The sequence below is a fragment of the Panicum virgatum genome, chromosome 2K (assembly GCF_016808335.1).
Source record: "Panicum virgatum strain AP13 chromosome 2K, P.virgatum_v5, whole genome shotgun sequence".
Classification (NCBI taxonomy): Eukaryota; Viridiplantae; Streptophyta; class Magnoliopsida; order Poales; family Poaceae; genus Panicum; species Panicum virgatum.
The window spans coordinates 64177579-64199135 of record NC_053137.1 but is presented as its reverse complement, the minus strand read 5'-3'; the positions used below and the strand labels follow the sequence as shown (position 1 = coordinate 64199135).

At 44.0% G+C, this 21557-nt stretch overlaps 4 protein-coding genes across 10 annotated transcripts; all 4 read right to left on the bottom strand.

Moving 5' to 3' along the window:
* Window positions 1-618: 618 nt before the first annotated feature.
* LOC120694500 (vacuolar protein sorting-associated protein 27-like) lies at window positions 619-3637 on the bottom strand. The gene is made up of 10 exons (XM_039977640.1): window positions 3365-3637; window positions 3143-3199; window positions 2969-3039; window positions 2636-2840; window positions 2457-2560; window positions 2103-2178; window positions 1933-1992; window positions 1820-1870; window positions 1220-1298; window positions 619-865 (listed from the first exon to the last, which is right to left on the bottom strand). Exons 1-10 carry the CDS (start codon window positions 3440-3442, stop codon window positions 771-773), a joined length of 876 nt encoding a protein of 291 aa, XP_039833574.1. The 5' UTR covers window positions 3443-3637; the 3' UTR covers window positions 619-770.
* Window positions 3638-4029: 392 nt separating this feature from the next.
* Window positions 4030-7965, bottom strand: LOC120694499 (folate synthesis bifunctional protein, mitochondrial-like). 4 transcript variants are annotated; one of them, XM_039977638.1, is made up of 4 exons: window positions 7723-7965; window positions 7501-7649; window positions 6478-6656; window positions 4030-6394 (listed from the first exon to the last, which is right to left on the bottom strand). In XM_039977638.1, the coding sequence occupies exons 3-4, from the start codon at window positions 6566-6568 to the stop codon at window positions 4878-4880; spliced, it is 1608 nt and encodes a 535-aa protein (XP_039833572.1). In that variant the 5' UTR covers window positions 6569-6656; window positions 7501-7649; window positions 7723-7965; the 3' UTR covers window positions 4030-4877. The 4 variants fall into 4 exon arrangements, with proteins under 4 accessions (XP_039833572.1, XP_039833570.1, XP_039833573.1 ...); XM_039977636.1 differs by lacking the exon at window positions 7501-7649; XM_039977639.1 differs by lacking the exon at window positions 7723-7965 and having other exon boundaries at window positions 7487-7713.
* A 5025-nt stretch (window positions 7966-12990) lies between these two features.
* On the bottom strand, window positions 12991-15743 carry LOC120694498 (folate synthesis bifunctional protein, mitochondrial-like). Of its 2 annotated transcripts, none has more exons than XM_039977634.1 (3): window positions 15538-15743; window positions 14712-14874; window positions 12991-14623 (listed from the first exon to the last, which is right to left on the bottom strand). In XM_039977634.1, exons 2-3 carry the CDS (start codon window positions 14800-14802, stop codon window positions 13104-13106), a joined length of 1611 nt encoding a protein of 536 aa, XP_039833568.1. In that variant the 5' UTR covers window positions 14803-14874; window positions 15538-15743; the 3' UTR covers window positions 12991-13103. The 2 variants fall into 2 exon arrangements, with proteins under 2 accessions (XP_039833568.1, XP_039833569.1); XM_039977635.1 differs by having other exon boundaries at window positions 14712-14790; window positions 15538-15741.
* A 228-nt stretch (window positions 15744-15971) lies between these two features.
* LOC120694497 (protein STRUBBELIG-RECEPTOR FAMILY 7-like) lies at window positions 15972-21002 on the bottom strand. 3 transcript variants are annotated; one of them, XM_039977630.1, is made up of 16 exons: window positions 20704-21002; window positions 20042-20174; window positions 19876-19947; window positions 19714-19782; window positions 19561-19632; window positions 19404-19472; window positions 19232-19303; window positions 19070-19135; window positions 18930-18995; window positions 18511-18845; window positions 18062-18354; window positions 17481-17752; window positions 17255-17390; window positions 16690-16820; window positions 16378-16534; window positions 15972-16283 (listed from the first exon to the last, which is right to left on the bottom strand). In XM_039977630.1, the coding sequence occupies exons 1-16, from the start codon at window positions 20786-20788 to the stop codon at window positions 16146-16148; spliced, it is 2166 nt and encodes a 721-aa protein (XP_039833564.1). In that variant the 5' UTR covers window positions 20789-21002; the 3' UTR covers window positions 15972-16145. The 3 variants fall into 3 exon arrangements, with proteins under 3 accessions (XP_039833564.1, XP_039833566.1, XP_039833567.1); XM_039977632.1 differs by having other exon boundaries at window positions 18523-18845; window positions 20704-21000; XM_039977633.1 differs by having other exon boundaries at window positions 18523-18845; window positions 20042-20467; window positions 20568-20999.
* Window positions 21003-21557: the final 555 nt, after the last annotated feature.

Genomic DNA, 21557 nt, shown 5'->3' with positions numbered 1-21557 from the left:
TGCTCGACACTACTATACTGCCAACTCCCCGTGCCTCTTTCATACTTTACCTTCCGCGGAACCCCCGATCGGCATGGGCACGACTCTCGGAAGCGACTCCGGCCTTGACCAGGACAAGACCCTGACCTGCAGGACCCTCGGAACGCCGCCACGCCGCCCGCTGGAGCCGCTAGGACGCCGGCGTGATCTCCGCAAGACCAAAGACATGCCCAGGATGACAGCCACGCCCGGCGCCATACCCCACAGTGTACTTCCCACAGTGCTCGACCACTGCACCCCCGCGATTCGGGGAAAAGACGACAACTTTCATGACCCCTGTGCATGTACATCGTCCCTCCTTGTGTTTATAAAAGGAAGAGGCGGGCGTTCCCTTAAGGGGGTCGGCTCATTCGGTAGAACACAACGCTTCGTACTACTAGCAGAGCACACACGCTCCTCCGAACCCCGATATTGGCACTCGCCTCAATCAACTCCTCTAGCAGAGACTTGGAAGCTTCCCTCCCTCCCTCCCTCTCTCGCCTCGCTTGTACCCCTACTACAAGCACCCCCGGTGCAAGATAGTACAGTGCTCTCGCACACCCCTTTGCTGGACGTACGGCCCCACGGCCGGAACCAGGATAATCCCGTGCATTACTGTATTGCCTCTTGCAACAACATCTGGGACGAGGAACACACAACATCATCACTAGTTGGGTCCGGATCGCCGGGTCAGGACACCGACAGATACAAACAGGGATGGGAAAAACTAGCAGAAAATGCCTGAATGCTCTTCACTCGAGTGGTCTCTGTGAAGCCGCGAGCTCTTCCCTCCGTTGTCGCATTTTGTACTGCAGCATGGTTGGAGCACAGTCCAGAGGAGTTTCCCCTGTCCAACAATTTCATGGTGTTAGCACTTCCATCACTGAAATAGATATCTGTAGTTTCAGAGTCGGATGAGGGACTGAATACTGATCATAACTCAAATAGAATGGGACTCAAGCTACTTTCCCCTTTAGATCTAACTCCTAATTTCCTTAACAGTGACCCTTTTTCTTTGGGAAAAGCATCCAACAGTATCATCAGAAATCAATACCGGAATGACAGACTGCTAGAGCTCATGTTCAAAAATAACTTCTGAGCACCAACTCATCGATTATAAGAACACTTGGATGTAAGTACTTCAGTATCAAATGCCATCAATATTATCACACAATAAGCTTAAATAATAAAAGGAACCAACCTTGCCCATTTTTATTTTGAACATTTGCTCCATGGTCCATGAGAATAAGGGCGATCTCAGTCTGGTTAAATAATGCAGCCTGAAATTGACCAACAACAAAGCCTTTCAGTCTCAAGGAAGTTGGGGTACGCTACAGTTAAAACCCAACAAGCCACTAATCAAGGTTCAGGCACGAAACACAAACAGAATTGCTTGTTTGTACTTTGTACTCATATGTACGTGGAAGACATGAAACACAAAGGAGCTTGTATTGCACAAACTGCTCATGTTGACAAGCAAACAGGTCCTTAAATAGTACGGAGGCGTATAACCTCAATGCCTGACAAATAAGTAAACAATTAAACCACAGACAACGACTGGTTTCCCTTGTTTGTGCTCTTTTGGATATTTCGTAGATATTCAGATTTCTTCAGTGATATAGTGCACATATATAATGTATACTATTCTAGTGCATCTTCAGGTGTTGTAGTCCTTTCAGTGCAAATGTGTAACTTCAATAATCTTGTATGATCAGACATTTGTACACAAACTATCAAGAAAATCATACAAAAATGCATGAATATAACTCAACCAAAAACAATATATCAAAGGGACACATACCAAATGTAGCAACGTAAATCCTTGTTTGTCACAGTAGTTAGAATCCACTCCCTGGACAATGTTAAATGTAAGAATCATGCTGGCTAAGATGAGATGAAAAAGAGAAATTATACCTGGCTAAGAAGTTTCTTTACACCATTAACATCCCCACTTTTAATTGCTTCTCTCAGTCCCTATAAGAAGTAAAGACTAGGTTACATAAAATTTTACTTTTCCAAACCAGGTGAATGATTGAAAAGAAAATGAGAATATTTGAGTTCTTCTACAGAAGAAAAGAACCTACCTCCCCACTGACTTCGTAGTCAGAAAGACCCTTATCATTGCTATCGTTTGTCATCAAGCCAATATTCAAGAATGAGCTTCAACAACAACAATGAGGACAAGAGGAGATCAAATGATCAGTTCAAAAATCAAACATTTGGTTAATGGTGCTTACTGCAGATACATTCAATCTATATATTGCATAAGTACAAAAGATAAGGGAGTAAGTTAATGGCCAAACTTCAAGTATAGTTTAAGTTCTTGCTGGAAAAAGTTGGCTCATAAATACTACAACAAAAATGCGTACAGGTAATAGATATGACCAAAAGGTTAAGCATTCCTCTTTAAACAGCAGGAAGTGAGAAGTCCAACCAACCTTGAGTTGCTACTAGAAGTAGCTGAAGCCTTCTGTTGGCTGCTAGCAGACTTCTTGGGTTTTGGGTTTGATTGTGTGGTCGAGATGGGAATGGTGCTGATATTCTGTAGCCTAGGATCATTAGATTGATGCAAACATCAACAAATTGTCGATTATAATTAAAATGGATTGCCACCTACCTTTACAGGCGCAGGCTCCGGTTTCGGTGCTTCGCATATACACAAAGGCATCCCACATTTGCACTCAATAACGGGTGCTGAACTCTGAAATGTTGAATTCTTCGTAGGCGACGAAGCATCCTCCTTACCCAAACTTAGCCCTGAAAAAGAATCAGCTGCTCCAGAAATGCTCCCAGCCGATCCCGAATTACCAGCTCCTCCTTGGCTGCAACATCACAGGACAATGCCAGTTATGTATGTACCCAAACCAAGCTGCGTGCTTCTAAATAACATAAGTGACTGCGAGTATAAAGCCAAATTCCACCACAAGATAACTGCTAAGAGGATGGATACCTCGAGGATTTTTTGCTGAAGCAACTGTAGCAGACTCTGACGTCAGTATATATCCCATACTGCGGTAGAGCCTGAAACAAGTTGAAGCTCAGGGTCAAACAGGCACTTCCAGTCTGCCAGAGCTAGACTAGGCATAGTTTTGATATGAAGAACCCATGATCTCGGGTTCCTTACCATGTAGTACGAAGAATGCTCGTGACAGAGCGTCCTTCCGCAGCTGCGGCAATGATGCTGTTAGGGGGGAAAAAAGTCAGTCATTCATGGTGTCTTCAGTCTACTGCTACAATTAGCTGCGGACGATACATGATCCGATTCGTAGCAACAGAGCGGAGAAATTTACAGAAGAACGAGATCGATTCAGGGGTTAGAGACAGATGTGGAGGATGGGATTCGTACACGGCAGCGGAAGGTGCTGAAGGTGCAGCGGCAGATGTCGCAGTGGGCCGACTCCTGGAAAGGCGGCGGCGTCTCCATGGCCTTCCGCTTCGGATGCGGCGGCGGATCTGGTCCCGAGCTGCTCCTGCTTATCTCGCTTCGCCGATCTGACGCGCAGGGATCCGATTGATTTTGGAGCTTGCGAGACCGGGAGGGACAGGGGGAATCGGTGAGGAACGGGGGATCCTCTCAGGCATCGACGTCAGGGTTGCAGACCACCACCGTCTCGGCCGTCCGAGCGAGATCGAACGGCTCAATGGCTTGCGTCGTTTCACGGCGTATTGCCTGAGTTTTTTTTTGAAATACACTATACTTACCGTCTTGTCACTGTTGCGATTTTGCCCGTCCTTTTTTCCCTCAAAAAACTTTATAAATACCTGAAACTTTCACATTACTGGATTTGTCATGAAACTTTCACCCATCTTTTGAGTATTTGTAGCATTTTTTTAGAAAACAGATTGTCAAATTTGCTGCAGTAAAAAGGCTCGTCATCTCCAAAACCAAGGAGGATGGCTTTCTCGTGATCTTTACTGTTTGTACGACTCGAACAAACACTGTCGCCTCCGCAGATGAACCTATTTCCCCGAGCACAAACTCCAGTGTGCCAAGTGCAACAGACAAGAATAAATCACATGAGGTTTTGTATATACTCAAATGTTTTGCACAGACGTGAGCGAGAAGAAAAATCCAGAGAGAGGTCCTCCCAAACTGAGTTGATATCATGGACAAATAACCATCTTGATCACAGTTTAATCATCCTGCACCTGCAGTTCTCATAATTTCATTAGTGGACAGAGATAGCAAAGTTTAGGAAGCACCAACAGAGTTTCTTAGAGCTAAAATTGCAATCAACAGCAGCTCAAAATGAAAATAAATCCATAGGAGAGATGTCCGAAAATTGTTTAGCAGCGAACAATTTGGCTTTCATAATTGGATGGTAGAAAAACCCTCAGAAACCAAGGCAAATCATAAACCAAGTCTTGAAACTTGGCACCTCATACGGCACTTGCAATACATAAGGTTTCCTCATCGGGTATACCAAGATCCAAAATGTGAAGTTACATGGAGACACAGGCGAGCAGCCGAGCAGGTGTAACTCCAATATATACAATAGATTCGAACTAGTAGAAAAAGTTACAAAAAGAAATCAAACTTGAAAACAACTTGAATTACCAAAAGGCCAAAAAATCCTTCTTATGTAGTTTTATTGGAAAAAAATTGACCTGGAATTATGTAAGATGGAACCTAAAGGTTAACTACCTGCAACTTACAAGCAGCTTTCAAAACCTCATTCTTGGCTATTCTTTCAGAGTCGTCCGACTTCAACCAATGCTTCATTGAAGATTTTAGAAAGGAAATAACATAAGAAAAGCTCATCTCTATTCTCTGGGTTAATACAACAATGATACTCAACCGATGGTGTAGCTACCCTATATCACAAAAGTGGAATTTTGTATCTGTTCGATCAGCCAGTTCAGTTTTCCCATCTTCTGCGCTTATGCAGGGCATCACAAACCTTTGCAGCATCTGCACAATATCCAGCATTATGGACCCTTACTATGTTAGCACCATTCAAAATCCCAATGGTCACAGCTGCAACAGTAGCAGCATCTAAATCAACTGGATTGGCACGATCACATATTTCACGCAGAAAACTTTTCCTTGAGGGTCCCAGTAATATTGGCACACGTGAAGCACCTATACTCATTTTACTCATCTCTCTCCTAATGGATTTCAATCCAGCAATTAATTCAAAGTTATCCCCAGATTTCTTGGAGAACCCAATGCCAGGATCAAGAACTATCCTCCATAATGGAATCCCAGATAGCTCTGCTTCTCTCAACTGTGTATATAGCTCAGAAGCAATTTCCTGGCAGACATCACCATACTGTAAATTCTTTTCACTTTGCATAGTTGATGGATCGCCCCTCATATGCATTATAACATATGGAACTCCCAGTTCAGCTGCAACTTTAAGAATTCTTGGGTCAAGCTGTCCACCTGATACATCATTGATCATGTGAACTCCTCTCTTCACAGCTTCAGCGGCAACTTCCGCGTAGAATGTATCCACTGAGAGCAACTTGCCCTCTATCTCGGGAATTTTTGTGATCTCATCCAGGATAGGAATCAACCTCTCAAGCTCCTCCTTTGGAGATAGTCTCTTTGCATATGGCCTGGTTGATTGAGCACCAATGTCAATGATATCTGCACCTTGTGAGATTAATAACTTGGCCTGAGAAATGGCAGCTTCCACTTGTTGAAACTTACCCCCATCGCTAAAGCTGTCTGGTGTCACATTAAGGATCCCCATGATTAGGGCTCTCTCGCACCAATCAAGCAGACGATTCCCAACTGGCAGTACCCTTTTAATACCTTCTGTTCCAATTGTGGATTCACCCCCAAGTTTATTCCATAATTCAAAGAACCCCCCACTGCACTTTGACAGCGAGTGCCAACTTGTTTCAATACCATCATCACGGGATGTACCCAGAAGGTCGACAAGAGGTGCTAAGACAAATGGCCTCTCATGAATGCGTTCATGCGGCACAATTAGAGTCTCACTATGGATCTGGGAATCACCATACAGAAGTATGTCTAGATCGATTGGTCTCGGGCCATACCTTATTCCACCAGTGCGTCCGATATCCTTCTCGATTTCCTTTAGTTTCTTAAGCAACTCGTAAGGTCCCAGCCTGGTCGTACCACGAATGGCAGAGTTCAGGAACCGTGGCTGATCAGTCACATAAGCAGGAGCAGTCTCATACAGACAGGCATGCCTAGTGATGTTCACGCCTGAGCTTTTCATCATCTGTAGCGCCCTATCAAATGTACTGACTCTATCACCCACGTTGCTTCCCATAGCAATCACAATCTCTTGGTCCGCAGAACTGCCCCCACATGAAAATTGCGACAATGAACGAGCCTTGGATGGAATAAAATGTCTGGAAGCTTCAATGGAGGAGCCGAGAGAATGCCTAAGACCATATGCTGTCAAACAAAATATACATGGGGGTGGAGTTGGAGTTAGTCTCGATTGGGAAATAGATAATCTGAAAAGTGAGTCGGAATACCTGAAAGTGAATATGATTGCACCAGGCCTCCATAGTAGCCCGTAGCAGCTGAAAGCATCTTCCTAAGGGACTCCTTAGCCTTGAGGAGCATTGTTCAGCATAGAGAATCAATAAAGGCAATGGCTGAAACCAATTTATAAGCTTGTTGGATCTTTCATGGGCGCATCAATCCTTCAAATCTGGTCAGTAACAGATAAAGTTTGAGAAGAGATATTAAGGTGGAGGAAAAGGACCTCTTCAATTATACGTGGGTCTTTATATAAGGTTGTAAAGATGAATTATACTTAAATATGCAACCTTCTTTTTGTAGTTGATGTATTGTTATTTGGCTACGGAATAGAGAGCTTACTTTGTAGTTCTCTAGTTATCATAAACTTGACAAATGCATATTTTTTTCTATTTGGAACAAAGACACATGTTTCTGTAATTGGCAAGTTAGGTGTTTGGAGGGTAATCTCCAGCTACATGACTTATATATGCAAGCCTCATAAATATTGTCAAATGAAATATGCATTGTGCTCTTTTTGCATGACAGGGTCAAATACGGTGCCTTGGAGTGTATTATACATTTCTTGAACCAACTTTGAAACTATACATTTCTTGAACCAACTTTGAAATTGAACATATACATGAATGTTCCCATTTCATGAATGATGGTATATGAGAAGATATGAAGCCAAAAGGTTGGATTATTTTCGTTTCTAAAGTAGCACATGCATTTAAATCCTGAATATTGATTTGGGTGGGTGTGGGGGTGTCTCTGCATATGAAGAGGCCATGAGTGTTCCCATATCTGCCTATACAATTGGTTTCAAAAGGTAATCGATTGAACTCTGAAACAATGGGATTCATCTTTTGTATCATAACTAACTCATTTTGCACAAATTCTACTCAGCTCCATGGCAATTGAAAAAAAAAAATCCCCATTCCCAAACCGTACATCTTGGTGACCTTAAAATCTATTGAAGGAGGGAGAGGAGAATGTATCTAGCCATCTAGGGGGCATTACAGAGGAGACCGCACCACCCATGGGATTGCTTGCAATGGAGTTGTAGCACCCCCTTCCGATCTTCCTGTGCGAGAGAGGGTAGGAGCAGTAGGTGTGCCGCGTTTGTTGAGAAGGAACAGAAAGGACCGCCCATGGGATTGGTTGGAACGGAGCTGTAGCTGATCTGCTTTGTACGAGAGAGGGAAGGATGGGCAGCTGTGCTGCATCAATTGAGGAAGAAAGAAGAGGCGCCTTACCGACGACCGACGACGTGGACCTCGGTGGTGCGGAAATTAGAGGGGCCCTTGCTCGCGGCGGTCAAGGAGCCGCTGCCAGATTAGCCCAGGGTGAGGATAGCAGCGGCATGCCAATGATGACATGCGGAGGGGGGTGTGGGCGGCGTAGTAGGCGGCGGACGGCTCGGCCTCACACGGCGGCGGCGGCGGCTTCCGTGCTGGCTTCTTCTGTTCGTCTCTGATGGCTGCGATGGCCGGGAGGCGGTTTTTATCTTTTTTTTTCTTTTTTTTTAAGGACAAGCGGTAGGTGGATGTCCGCGCGTCCCGCCGACCGGGCCGAGCGAGAAGGAGATCAGGTCTGGGCCGGGGCCGTTCTATAGGGTGACACCCTACTTGCGGGCCGAAAGCCATCGTGCGGGGCTAATGTGCCTGGGCCTTGGCTGACGAGCGTGCGGGTGCGGGTGCGGTGGGCGGCCTCACCGAACTTGGCGTTTTTTTTATTTTTATATTTTTCAAAAAAAATTACAAAAATATATTTTTGGTTTTAGAGAAATATATTTTTGGTTTTAGATTTTACAGTTCTGTACCCCGGCAGGGGGGCGGCAGGGTGCCTACCGCCCGGCAGGGGGCGGTAGGGACCTATATGTAAATAAAAATAAATTTTGTTTGCGTAGAGGTCTTTGGCGGGGGCCTGCCGCCCGGCAGGGGGCGGCAGGCTCCCGCCCCAAATATAAAACTCCGCCCCTTCCCTCTGCGCCCTCATTTTCTGCCCACGAGATCCAGAGAGGAGAGAGGGAGAGAGGAGGGGTGGGGGAGGTAATTCCAACGGCGAAGCCCTGCCGTATTTTGGATCCGAACCGCAGGTAACCAATATTTCTCAACTATTATATACTTGTTTCTAAAATAATTATGAATTAGAATAGATTTAGTTTTTGGATAGTGAAATATAGAATAGTAAACTTAGAATGACAGTACCTTATTGTTATTGCAGCATAAGACAATGGCTGTCTCCAATTCTGTTGGATTTTCATGGACCGAAGAAAAATCTAGTATATTTCTTGAGATCATGACACATCTTGTAATCAGTAAGAAGTTGGATCCATTAGCGGATGGTACGATAGAGATGGTGTTGTCCAAATTAGTTGAGTTTAAAGATTTGACATTGTTTCGAGGTATTACAATGCAAGATTTAAAGGAACACCTGCTAAAACATCGGAAGATATACATGAGGGTATGTGAACTAGCGAATCATCCTTATGTTATTGGATTCTTACAAACTACTTATAAGATATGGATGCGGTCAGAGGTGTATGAGATGTACATTAAGATAACTCTTATTCAGTTCTAATCTCGTTCGTCATTTGTAATTCATATTTACAAAATAGTAAAATTATTGTGTAATTATATGCTATGATTACCCCGAGGACACGGAGTTGATTAACAAATTGATACCAAATTTTCGTAAATTGGTATGTATCTTCGGTGGAGTTATGCCGCAAACTAGACGAAGAAGGTGGAAAAGATCTTCGGGTGATAGTTCTTGGCCTCCGCAAGAACAGATGACCGGAGGTTCGTCAAGTCATGCTGCACCACCTCGAGCACCTAGTTGTGTTAACTGGGATGAAGATATGTATGACTTCATGCCCCCCAAATCATGGCCTCGAACACCTGATGTTCCTCCCCCTGTACATGAACCTAGAACCAGAAAAAAGAGAAAAGGAAAGTCGAGAGGTTCGTCAAGTAATGGTGCACCACCTACAGCACCACCATCTGTCAACTGGGATGACGACTTAGATGATTTCATGACATTATCTGTAACATATGATGGACATCGGTTTTAGATTGTGATGTAAATTGTGACGGGACGCCTGTACCTTTAATTGCAATACTTATATGTTGGCTATGTTTGATTGTAATGATTATATTTATGATACAATACCACATAAGATACAATGAACGAAATATAAATAGAACGTTAAATAAAATACCACATAACATATTACATTGAAGGTTTCATTCGTTACAACCAAATTCGAGACAAATACATAATATACTTAGTTTCGTACACACAAATACATTGCAAGCTGTTACGTGCACAACTAGATGCGGCGAATTCTTGTAGGTGGAGCTGATCCATCCGTCGGATTCCCGGAAGGTCCAGCCTCGGCAGCAGCAGTAGGTACTGAAAGCTGTTGGCACTTCTTGTATGTGTGACCGTCCGCTCCACACAAGTTGCAACGTTTTTTCTTCTTTCTAGCCTCGGACTCGTTCATTCAGTTCCGGATACGACGTGTCTGCCGTCGGCCTATGCCCCGCTTCGTAGCTGCAGCAGGGATGAGCATTGGATGGAGATTTTTTTTGAGTGAATGGGCCTAGAATACCGATGTCGTATATCTCATGACACCAAGTCTATGCTGCGGCTTCTTTTGTAAAATATTGAGAAACATATGACGCAGCATCTAACCCAAATACAGAACAAGCCGCGATGACATAGGAGCATGGTAAGTGATGCACCTTTGGCTTCTGACATCGGCAGAACACCTCCCGTCAATGGTTATCAAAACTTCTTGAATTACCCTTTGTATGCGGACACCCTGTCCGGTCCTGTCCCTGTATGATACCTCAAATCTTTGCTCCTTTGTGCCCATCGATATGACTGAGTGAAATCGAGCCTTTTCAAAAAAATTTCTCCATGTACTCATTGACCCTTCTGCAAAAATGCACTCCTGGATCATTAAGTAAGGAAGCGGCTGATGCGTATCGCTCCCTAAAATACCTTATACATCCATACATGATGAACTCAACAATGCCAACAAGATGAAATCCACGAACACGACGCATTACCATATTGTAACATTCAGCATGGTTGGTTGTCTCGATCCCATAACGTCTCCCATCTGTGTCATACAGAAGTGACCACTTCTCTTTAGTCGCACCATCAATCCACTGTGAAAATGGCTTAGCATGTCCAACTAATGAATCTGTAGAACATCTCCTGCTGGATGATGAGGCCTGACTCTTAAGCAATTCAACGCTCATGTCATCAATTATACCCCACAAAGCAACGAACTTTCTCTGCTGATTCTGAGTGCACAATCGCTTGAACAAATTCATCAGATTCTTATTCTTGAACCGCTCATAAAAGTTAGCAGCCATATGTCTCACACACACCTATTGACAACATCTGGCCATATAGGAGGTGAAAATTGACTACCTTCTTGGAGTTGCCTTATAGCTGCAAGTAGACATGCATGCCTATCACTGATAAGGCAAACATTAGGCCTTCCAGCAACAACGTGAATCTTCAGACGTTCAAGAAACCAGTACCAGCTTTCTGTGTTCTCATTCTCAACAAAGGCAAAGGCGATGGGAACTATCTGTTTGTTGCAATCAATTCCGATTGCCGTCAATATTGTTCCCTTATATTTCCCTGTCAGGAAAGTGCCGTCAATACACAGAACAGGAAGGCAGTAAATGAATGCCCTCACACATGCTCCAATGCAGAAGAAAGCTCGCAACAGAATGCTTGGCCCCCCTGACAAGCTCGGTACCCTGTATGTATCAAAAGCACTTCCAGGATTTCTGTGCAAAATTGCTTCAAGCATACGAGGTAGGTTGTCATATGATGCTTCATAAGTGCCAAACCCCATCTCAAATACTTTTTGTTTAGCCCGCCAAGCCTTTGCATAGCTGATCACATACTGAAAATTCTGTTCAATGTCCCTAATTATCAATGCAGGCTCATAATCCATTTTGTCAAGAATCACCCCATACATCTTCTTAGCCACGAAAGTTGATGTGATATTACGATGATGTCCCACAACACCTGTCAATCTACAAGTATGTGGTGTAACAATTGAACATTCCCAGTGTGTCTTGAACTTTCCCTTGTATGCATGCACTCGCCATGTACAGTCTCTATCTGCACACCTCACCTCGTATTCTTTGCTGCTAGACTTCAGTACTCTGAATTCCTTTCTCAGAGATACAGCCCAGAGCTTCACAGCATCCTTCACATCCTCAATGGTACGATACTTTGCCCCTTATACAACCTCATTCACTCTGTATTTAAACTCCGAACTCAAATATCTTATACCACTGGATTCCCAAAACCCTCTTCACGCCATTCACCTAGCACTGGGAAGCGCTCATCGTCCTCATCGTCTGATGAGTCCCCACATTGCTCCATTATTCGCGCATCTTGGTCTTCTTTCTCCATTTCCTCCACAATTCCAGGTATCCGCTCGCCTTCATCTGCCAAACCTTGTGGTTCTGGTTCTGGTTCTGGAGCTTGCATGTTCTCTTCTTATTTATGCTCTTCCATCTCTTCATTGCAGTCAGATGTTGTGTGTGTTGACCCTTCACCTAAATCACCGGTTTTCTGGTGAATCTGAATTACCATTGCGAGAGGACACCCACTTTCAAGAGTTGCGTGCATGTAATGTTGTCATTCTTCCGTACTATTTATATGCGTCAACTCCCAGAAATCCCCATTAGTTTCCCAGAAAGTCAAGGTATGAACCGTAAACAAATGAGTCTTTGGATTCACATTGAACATCCTGTGAAGACATTTTCGTATGGACTCAAAACTCCTCTCTAGGGGTTTATCTAGACTGCACTATCTTCTTTCCAATGCTGATAGATTTACTCCATAGGAATTATGAGTAATTCTATAGAAGTCACCGTAATGAACTTGAAACGCCACTTTGCTCGACATATCTGGCCATGCAAAGACTTCATTTTAATTAATCTAATATATAGAAATATGCTATGGCTTTAATTATAACCACTAATCCGAACCCTAAGTGCTTACAATAATAAAAAATAATAATCATAAAATTAAACATACAAAAATTCTGGAATGACAAAGTTGAGAAATATTGGTTACCTGCGGTTCGGATCCAAAATCCGGCAGGGCTTCGCCGTTGGAATTACCTCTCTCTCCTCTCTGGATCTCGTGGGCAGAAAATAAAGGCGCAGAGGAAAGGAGCGGAGTTTTATATTTGGGGCGGGAGCCTGCCGGGCGGCAGGCCCCTGCCAAGGACCTCTGCGCAAACAAAATTTATTTTTATTTACATATAGGTCCCTACCGCCCCCCTGCCGGGTGGTAGGCACCCTGCCGCCCCCCTGCCGGGTGGTAGGGGTATAGAACTGTAAATTCTAAAACCAAAAATATATTTCTGTAAATTTTTTTTGAAAAATATAAAAATAAAAAAAACGCCCGAACTTGCAGTCGTGCGGACGACGTCACGTCCGTCCACCGGCACGGTGACGCCATGGCACGGTAAGTCGGTAACAATGATTTTCTTTTTATATTAAGGCAAAGCCGGCCTCTACAAGTCGGTAACAATGATACTGAGAAATAATTCAAAGAAAAAAAACAATGATACTGAGAATTCCACTCATGCTTGTACAAATCCAGAGCTTTTACGGAATGCATCACCAAGTTTTGCACCATCTGCACCATACCTAGCATTATGGACCCTTACTATGTTAGCACCACACCAAACCCCAACTGTAACACATCCAAGAGTAACATGATCTCTCTCAGCTGGATTAGCATGATGGCATATATCACCCAAGAAACTTTTCCTCGAGGTCCCCAGTAAAATTGGCGCATGTGAAGCGCCTATACTCGTTTTACCCATCCCTCTCCTGATGGATCTCAATCCAGCAATTACTTCAAGGTTATCTCCAGATTTCTTGGAGAACCCAATGCCAGGATCAACAATGATTCTCCACAATGGAATCCCGGATAATTCTGCTTCTCTCACCTTTGTATACAGCTCAGAAGCAATTTCGCTGAAGAGATCAACATACTGTAAATTTTCCTCACTTTGCATAGTTGATGGATCTCCCCTCGTGTGCATTACAACATACGGAACTCCCAGCTCAGCTACAACTTTAAGAATTCTCGGATCAAGCTGTCCACCTGATACATCGTTGATCATGTGAACTCCTCTTTTCACAGCTTCAGTGGCGACTTCCGCATAGAATGTATCCACTGAGAGCAACTTGCCCTCTATCTCTGGAATTTTTGTGACCTCATCCAGAACAGGAATCAACCTCGCAAGCTCTTCATTTGGAGATAATCTCTTTGCAAAGGGCTTGGTAGATTGAGCACCAATATCAATGATATCTGCACCTTGTGAGATTAATAACTTGGCCTGAGAAATGGCAGCTTCCACTTGTTGAAACTTACCCCCATCGCTAAAGCTGTCTGGTGTCACATTAAGGATCCCCATGATTAGGGCTCTCTCGCACCAATCAAGCAGACGATTCCCAACTGGCAGTACCCTTTTAATACCTTCTGTTCCAATTAAAGATTCACCCCCAAGTTTATTCCATAATTCAAAGAAACCACCACTGCACTTTGAGAGCGACTGCCAACTTGTTTCAATACCATCATCACGGGATGTACCCAGAAGGTCGACAAGAGGTGCTAAGACAAATGGCCTCTCATGAATGCGTTCATGAGGCACAATTAGAGTCTCACTATGGATCTGGGAATTACCATACAGAAGTATGTCTAGATCGATTGGTCTCGGGCCATACCTTATTCCACCAGTGCGTCCGATATCCTTCTCGATTTCCTTTAGTTTCTTAAGCAACTCGTAAGGTCCCAGCCTGGTCGTACCACGAATGGCAGAGTTCAGGAACCGTGGTTGATCAGTCACATAAGCAGGGGCAGTCTCATACAGACAGGCATGCCTAGTGATGTTCACGCCTGAGCTTTTCATCATCTGCAGCGCCCTATCAAAAGTACTGACTCTATCACCCACGTTGCTTCCCATAGCAATCACAATCTCTTGGTCTGCAGAACTGCCCCCACACGAAAATTGCGACAATGAACGAGCCTTGCATGGAATAACACATTTGGAAGTTTTGTTATAGGAGCTGAGATAATGCCTAAGATCAAATGCTGTCAAAGAGAACATAAAAGGGGGTGGAGTTAGAGTCAGTCTTGATTGAGAAATAGATGACCTGAAAACCGCAAGTTGCAACAGTACCTGAAGGTGCATGTGATTGCACTAGTCCTCCATAGTAGCTCGTACCAGCTGAAAACATCTTCCCAAGTGACTCTTTAGCCTGGAGGAGCATGAAGAAAGGAAGTGATGGAAACCATATAAGCTTACTGGATGTTTCATGGTGGCCTTAATCCTTTAAAACTGGCTGGTAACAGATAAAGGACAAATATGAGGCCTCGGTGCGTAACCAAAGTTAAAAATAACAAATGAGCTAATGTATGCAATATGCACATAAAGCCGTCAAGGACACATTCTAAACAAAAAGTAGGTATCATACAGGGACGGGGAAAAGCAAAAAGATGCCAGATATCACAATATGTACATGACTATCAAAGCTTCGGCACCAAATGTCCACTACACAAAAAAGTAAGATAAAAATATGTGCATTAATCCAAACACTGCAATCCTAAGTACAAAATTTGGCGTTGAAAAATCATGAAAGGTTCCACTAAAGAATGGTGCTTATCACGCCTACGACAGAACTCATCAAGTACTCCAAACAGCTCTCCTGTCAGACCAAAATCTCCTCATACAAAATAGCTACCAATGCCCAAATTTAGACTAAGAAAATTAATTCACACAGTACTCAAATTAGCACATCTCTCTCATGCATGAATATCAACTCTCCATGTTAAATTTGTCACACGCAATATGCAGAACACATTTATCTCAATGAGTCAACTCGCGTCTCACTTTATCCGCCTTATATAATTGAACCGAGAACATGAAACACAGCTATAGCTGTACAGGGATATAAATCCGAATTGGCAACGCTCTATCTCCCCGGCTCGGTTGGAAGGACGCGTACCCGGCGACGTCGTCGGTGCCCGTGCCGGTCCGCCCAGAACAGCGGTGGAAGGACGAGCCGACGAGGTGCGGTGCGGTGTTGCTGCGGGCTTGCTCGCTCGTGAGCAGGGAGAGGAGGAGGAGGGCGGCGGCGGCGGCGGGTTCCGCGCTGATACGATGCGAGAGGAGGTGATCAGCTTTTGGGCCGGGCCCTCTCTATCGGGTGCAGTGGGCCGTGGGCTGTGGGCCGAGGCGCCTTAACGAACGTGCGGACGAGGACGACGGGGCGCGCCTCTCGGCGGCGTGGCGTGACGGTTCCCAGCCGCCGCCGCCGTCCCTTCCGGGTCCGGCCGCCGGCACGGTGGCACGGGCGCACTGTCCACATGCCGACATGCGAGAGGCGAATGCAAGGTGCGCAGCTCTCTCCAAATTATCGCACGATAGAGAAGACCAGGATGGACGCAGTTTGATCTCTCTCTTCCAACTGCGATCAACGCGAAGCAGTAGGCGGCGATGCCGTTCCGAAACACCACAGGATTTACAGCAACGCCGCCGGTGAAGCACGGTCGGCACGGCAGAGAATGTTCTCTCCGAATACGTTTTGCCTTTCACACTACAATTCCGCCTCGCTCAAAACTCGTAGTCCCCGCCGGACTCGCCGTGGCGCCGCGGGTGGCCCTCGTGCGCCCTCGCCAGGCCCGCCCTCTGCACGAGCCGCACCAGCGACTGCACGACCTCCGACATTGGCGGCCGGAACTCCGGCTCGGGCTGCGTCGAGGTAGCATTTCAGCAGCGTCAGAAACGTTCTAGCACATCTGTTGGGGGCAGTGAGAGAGCTGCATGAACTGAAGGCGATTTTCACCTGGACACACAGGGCGATGGCGTCGGCGAAGCGGGAGAGGGATTTCGACGGGTACAGCCCCTGCAGCGCGGGGTCGACCATCTGGTCCAGCGCGTCGATGTCGTGAAGCTGCGGCGTGGCCCACCGGACCAGCGACTGCTCGGGCCGCGGCCGAGTCCTGCAGTAAGTTCAGAGGGCAGGTGCTGGTTCAGAATTCAGATGACTGGCTATGTGTGTGCGCTGCAACAATTAGTTGTCTCAGAATGTTCTTGTGGAAGTTGAGAACATATGTGAGAGAAAATAGTGTACTGCAGTGCCTTCATCTATCTTCACCTGTCAAACGGTTTCCGACCAGTCAGGAGCTCCAGCATGACGACTCCGAAGCTGTACACATCACTCTTCAGGGAGTACTGCCCAGACATGGACACCTCAGGTGCCCTGTATCCTGAGTTCTCATCTGATTCCTGAAATTGTTGGTTTTGTAAGTACTTCTGGGCAGGAAATCTCCAGGCTGATGTTTTTACTAATTTGAGTTTGCAATATAAAATACATAGAGCAAAGCTTTGTGTCATGTAGGTTGTTGATCAAATTGTAGTTTTCATCTAGCTGCGGAGTACTACTGTGCTAGTTGTCTGATCCTGACTCGCTTGGATTTGTCACTAATGATAATTCACGCTTCCTGTTCAGACTTCTTGATGACTTGATGTAACATTTGGTAATTCAATACTATGCACTTCATACATATCACTAAAAAACACTAGGTGCTTTCACAAAGAAAATAATAGCCCAAAGCATTTCAGCTGTAGAAAAGGCACGAGCTCCAAGTCATGTTTGATCACAGATGTGTTAAAAAATTTCTTGAAAATGGTTGGACAGAAGCGGAATTCTTATGCCCTACCTGGAATTCCTGGTTGGGAATAAGGTCTGTAAACCCAGAATCAGAAAGGTGAGGGTTCAGCTCACTGTCCAATAAGATGTTGGATGACTTGAAGTTCTTGTGGACCATGGATGGCGAACAAGTTTCATGTAGGTACCTGAAAATTCATTGGGTTGCCTTGTCGGTCCAAAAAGAAAGGTTGACTAGCCTGCTTGATATTCATTGAAAAAAAGGATGCTTCACTTACTCTAATGCCCTTGCAGATCCAAGGGCAATCTTCACACGATTGTTCCAAGACAATGGTTTGCTGTGCTCATCCTTCATGTGAAGAAAGTCATGCAGAGAACCATTCTGGTAGAATTCATATACCAGCAAGCACTGACCATGCTCTGAGCAGTAACCAGCTAGCTCAGCAAGGTTTGGATGATTTAGGCTTGAAATGTTTGCCACCAACTCAATGAACACATCTGAAGGATGGCTTGAAAATGCGGAAAAATTGATTTTCTTTAAGGCCCGGACCTGAAATTTGCAACCATAAAACGATAATAACTAAATAGTATGGAATATGGATAATAACTGGAAAACAATGAAAGGAGAAAATTAGTTTTTTGAACCTACTGCACATGCTCCAATGAAGGATATCATCAAGATATTAGCCAAATATCTTGACATGTTCAAACTTTAGTATATCCACTTAAAATGAAAAAAAACTAATACTGATGATTTGTGTTGCCAACAACACATTTCAAATATGGATGATGCTGGATTCATATATATGATGATGCTGCATGCGGGAGATAAAAAGATATCTTATAATTAGGTAAGCACCTTCTGATCACTGAATTTTGCCCGGTAAACACGACCAAACGATCCCTCACCAACAAGGCTGTCAGGATTGAAGCTGCCTGTTGCCACCTGAAGATCCGCCACTGTGTATACAGGTATTGTGATGGAAGTCAAACTTACTTTCCTTGTAATAGACTTGCTACTAGTATCACTTTCATCAAAGGACTTGTGCAGGTCAATTTTCGTTGGAGGCTTCAAACTCATTGAAACGGTCTTCTGCAATTCTTCCTTGCCGATTGTCGATACGATCTTAATAGATTTAATAGATTTCATCTCTGAAATACAGTTTTGAGAAAGAAAGCACATTATTTAGCCATCTTCCACGTTGATATGTCATACAGAAGAAAGAAGCAGCACAATTGCCTGTAGAAAAGAAGAGCTTGCAATTCTTTCCTACAACAGCAGCAATATTAAGGTGAAAACATAACTACCTTGAACCTTACGTTTAAGTCCAGAAGCAAGAGGGCTGAGAGGTTCATTCTGTTCAGGGTCTTGTCCCCTTGACAATCTCCATGATTTCCTTTTGATCACAAGGAATGCAACTAACGCGCCAACAACCAGCAAACATATTACAATTCCTGCTACAGCACCACCTCCCAGTTTAGAGTGTTTGCCTTTGCCAGCGTCTTCAGCTGGGCTATTGTTACCATTGGTACTTGGAACAGGAGCCTGCTGAGAAGCTGGTGATGGTGGCGGTGTGTATGATGACGATGGTGATGGTGGCGGTGGTGGAGCGGGACCATTGTTAAATGAGTTTCCACTTGTCCTGTAAAAGGAGGGCTAAATTATTGAATCCATCCCATATGCCAACAATTGCAATCACCGCAACAGTTGCAATAAAATTACTTACTGGAGATTGTTGATTCCCTTTAGTTTATCAGGTACCCAACCGGTGAATTGGTTGTTTTCAACATTTCTGTAAGGATTGTTAAATATTACATTAAGAAGCTCAACTTGTAATTAGAGTGGGTGATAAATATTTCAACTTACAAGTCAGTAAGAGGAAGCTCGGCAAGAACATCTATTGTGCCACTAAATTCGTTGTTCTGAAGATAACTGACAAGAGGATAAATTGGATTTGTAAGTAACCATGTGACCTTTTATCACTGATAAAATGAAGTGAAACAGAGCGTATGGAAAATGAACACTCACAGTGCTTTCAAACTTGTCAAGGAGTCAAAGCTCTGTGGAAGATTACCAGAAAAGTTGTTTTGTGACAAATCCCTGGGAAATTGAAATTTTGTTCAGGTTCACTGCTGGTTTTGTGGAACAATGAAGGCAACAAACAAGCATAAGCAGTAGGGGAGGACGGGAAATCACTCACAATGTTGTTAAATTTGTGAGCTGATTGAACATATCATTGATGTTTGAGAGCTGATTATGACCAAGATTTCTACAACAAAGAGACAATTACAATTTGGTCAAATCTCATCAAAGTGCTCGAGCAAAACAGCATGGACAAAACTCTGAAGGCCACGTACAAATTCTTAAATGCAACCATCTGGGAGATGGAGTAAGGTACAGTCCCAGTGAAGTTATTGCTGGCAAGATTTCTGCATGCCAAAGGTGTATATAAGACCTAAAATTATTTTATACATAAATCAGAAGGATGATCTACAAGAGGCGTGACTCACAAACTCTCGAGATTTGGAGGAAGATTGTAAGGGATGTCACTGCCTCCAAGATTGTTGTTGCTCATATCGCTGCAGAAAATTAAGTTAGATCACATAAATAATCACTTGTTCAGTTTAACCATTGGTGCACTGAGAGTCGAGAGCATGAAGGATCTCACTAACAGTTGAACTAGTGCAGTTAGTTGATTCATGTTGTACCCCAAGGTCCCATTAAGCCGCATTCCAGATAACTTTCTGCCAAGGATTCAGGAGAAAGAAAAATCAGATGATATGGATAAGTTGCTCTGATGCAGAAACACAGCCCTTCTAAAGGTTTCAGCTAGCTTACATTGTTGTCACTCTGGAACCGGAGCATGTGACCCCAAGCCACGACTCTCCACAGGGATCCCCATTTTGGGACACCCAGTTCGTCAGCTGGGGTGGCGAATTCATGGTTGTGTAGAAGACATTGAGGGCGTTTACTGCATACGCAAGAACAGAGATTTGGGGTAAATCAGTAACAATGGAGGAATAATTTTTCAGGTACCATAATGTTTCGTTTATACTTCGCTGTTATAGAGAAAACTAAGATGTTCGCATGCAGCAAACTGGAGGAATAGCATTCCCTTGGTCAACTTAACTGATAATAACAAGGAAAAGTTCCTATACAGTTCTGGATACAATACATGCATCTAAACCGAAATTTCAGAAATCAGCCATTTATACAAACCGAAACTTCAGAACTCATGCTTAATGCTTCGCAATTGCGCCACTCCTCCGCCGCCCCAAAAAAAATGAAAAGAAAAACTCATGCTTCTGCAATCGAAATGAACTGACGGGAACGAGAGGGAAACGCCACAAGAACAAGAACACACCTCCCGCATCCCTTTACGGCTGCGCAAACCAAACTGAAAACGAAGAAGTTGCATCGTTTTTTGACGTGCGGAAGCGAAACATATGCTTCGAGAATCGAGATAATAGAACCGACTAAAAGGAGCAGAACTCACTCACCATCGTTCGAGTCGGTGTTGGCATTAGCCCCAAATGGAGCTGCAGCCAAGAACAGGACCACCACCCCAATGGCCGCCCCAGCCATGTCTGCGCCAGACTGCGGCTTCAGCAGCTCCTCCCCTCCTAACCCTCCCCCTTCGTGCCTCCCTTTCACCGCTGCACCATTTCTCTGCAGGCTCCAAGAAACAGACCAGCTTATATGGCAAGAGAATTTTTTTTTAAAAAAAAGAGGGGTCTCCTTTCTTGTTCCACTCTTTTTGTATGCTAGTATAGCTGCTTTTCTCTCTCTGGTGTCAGCAAGCTAGAAATTAGAAGTGGGAAAAGAGTGTCTATTAAATATCTTACTGACTGCTTTTTTTTTCTTTCGTGTATCAAACTAAAGGCAAATTTTTGATGGTTGATGATGATTGTGAGGTTGTTAGGGCAGCTTAATTAGAGTCGTAATCTTCTAGATAATTGAGATTTGCCTCCAGTTTTTTTAGCAAAGAGGAAATGCACTACACTGAAAAAATGTTTAATGAAAAGGATCAGTAGTTCAGTACGGAATACATGAATAAGTATTTAACCTAAAGCCTCTCAAACAATTCCAATTTTTGCGGCAAGAAAGCAAAAACCAAAAAAATAATTTGCTTAGTCAAACGAATCGCACTATTTTTCTGTAGGAAAAAGAAAAAAACACCTGCAGTTCTGGTTGATGCGTGTACGGAGTACTACTTCAGAAGGCACAAACATTTAATATGAATTATTCTTTCTCGGTTAACATTTTAATGCCGATCCTTCTTTAGCAAAAGAATGCGTGTGCCGTGACACGTTGAAGAAGCTAGTGGAAGATATTGCCTCTCGCTTTTTGTTTT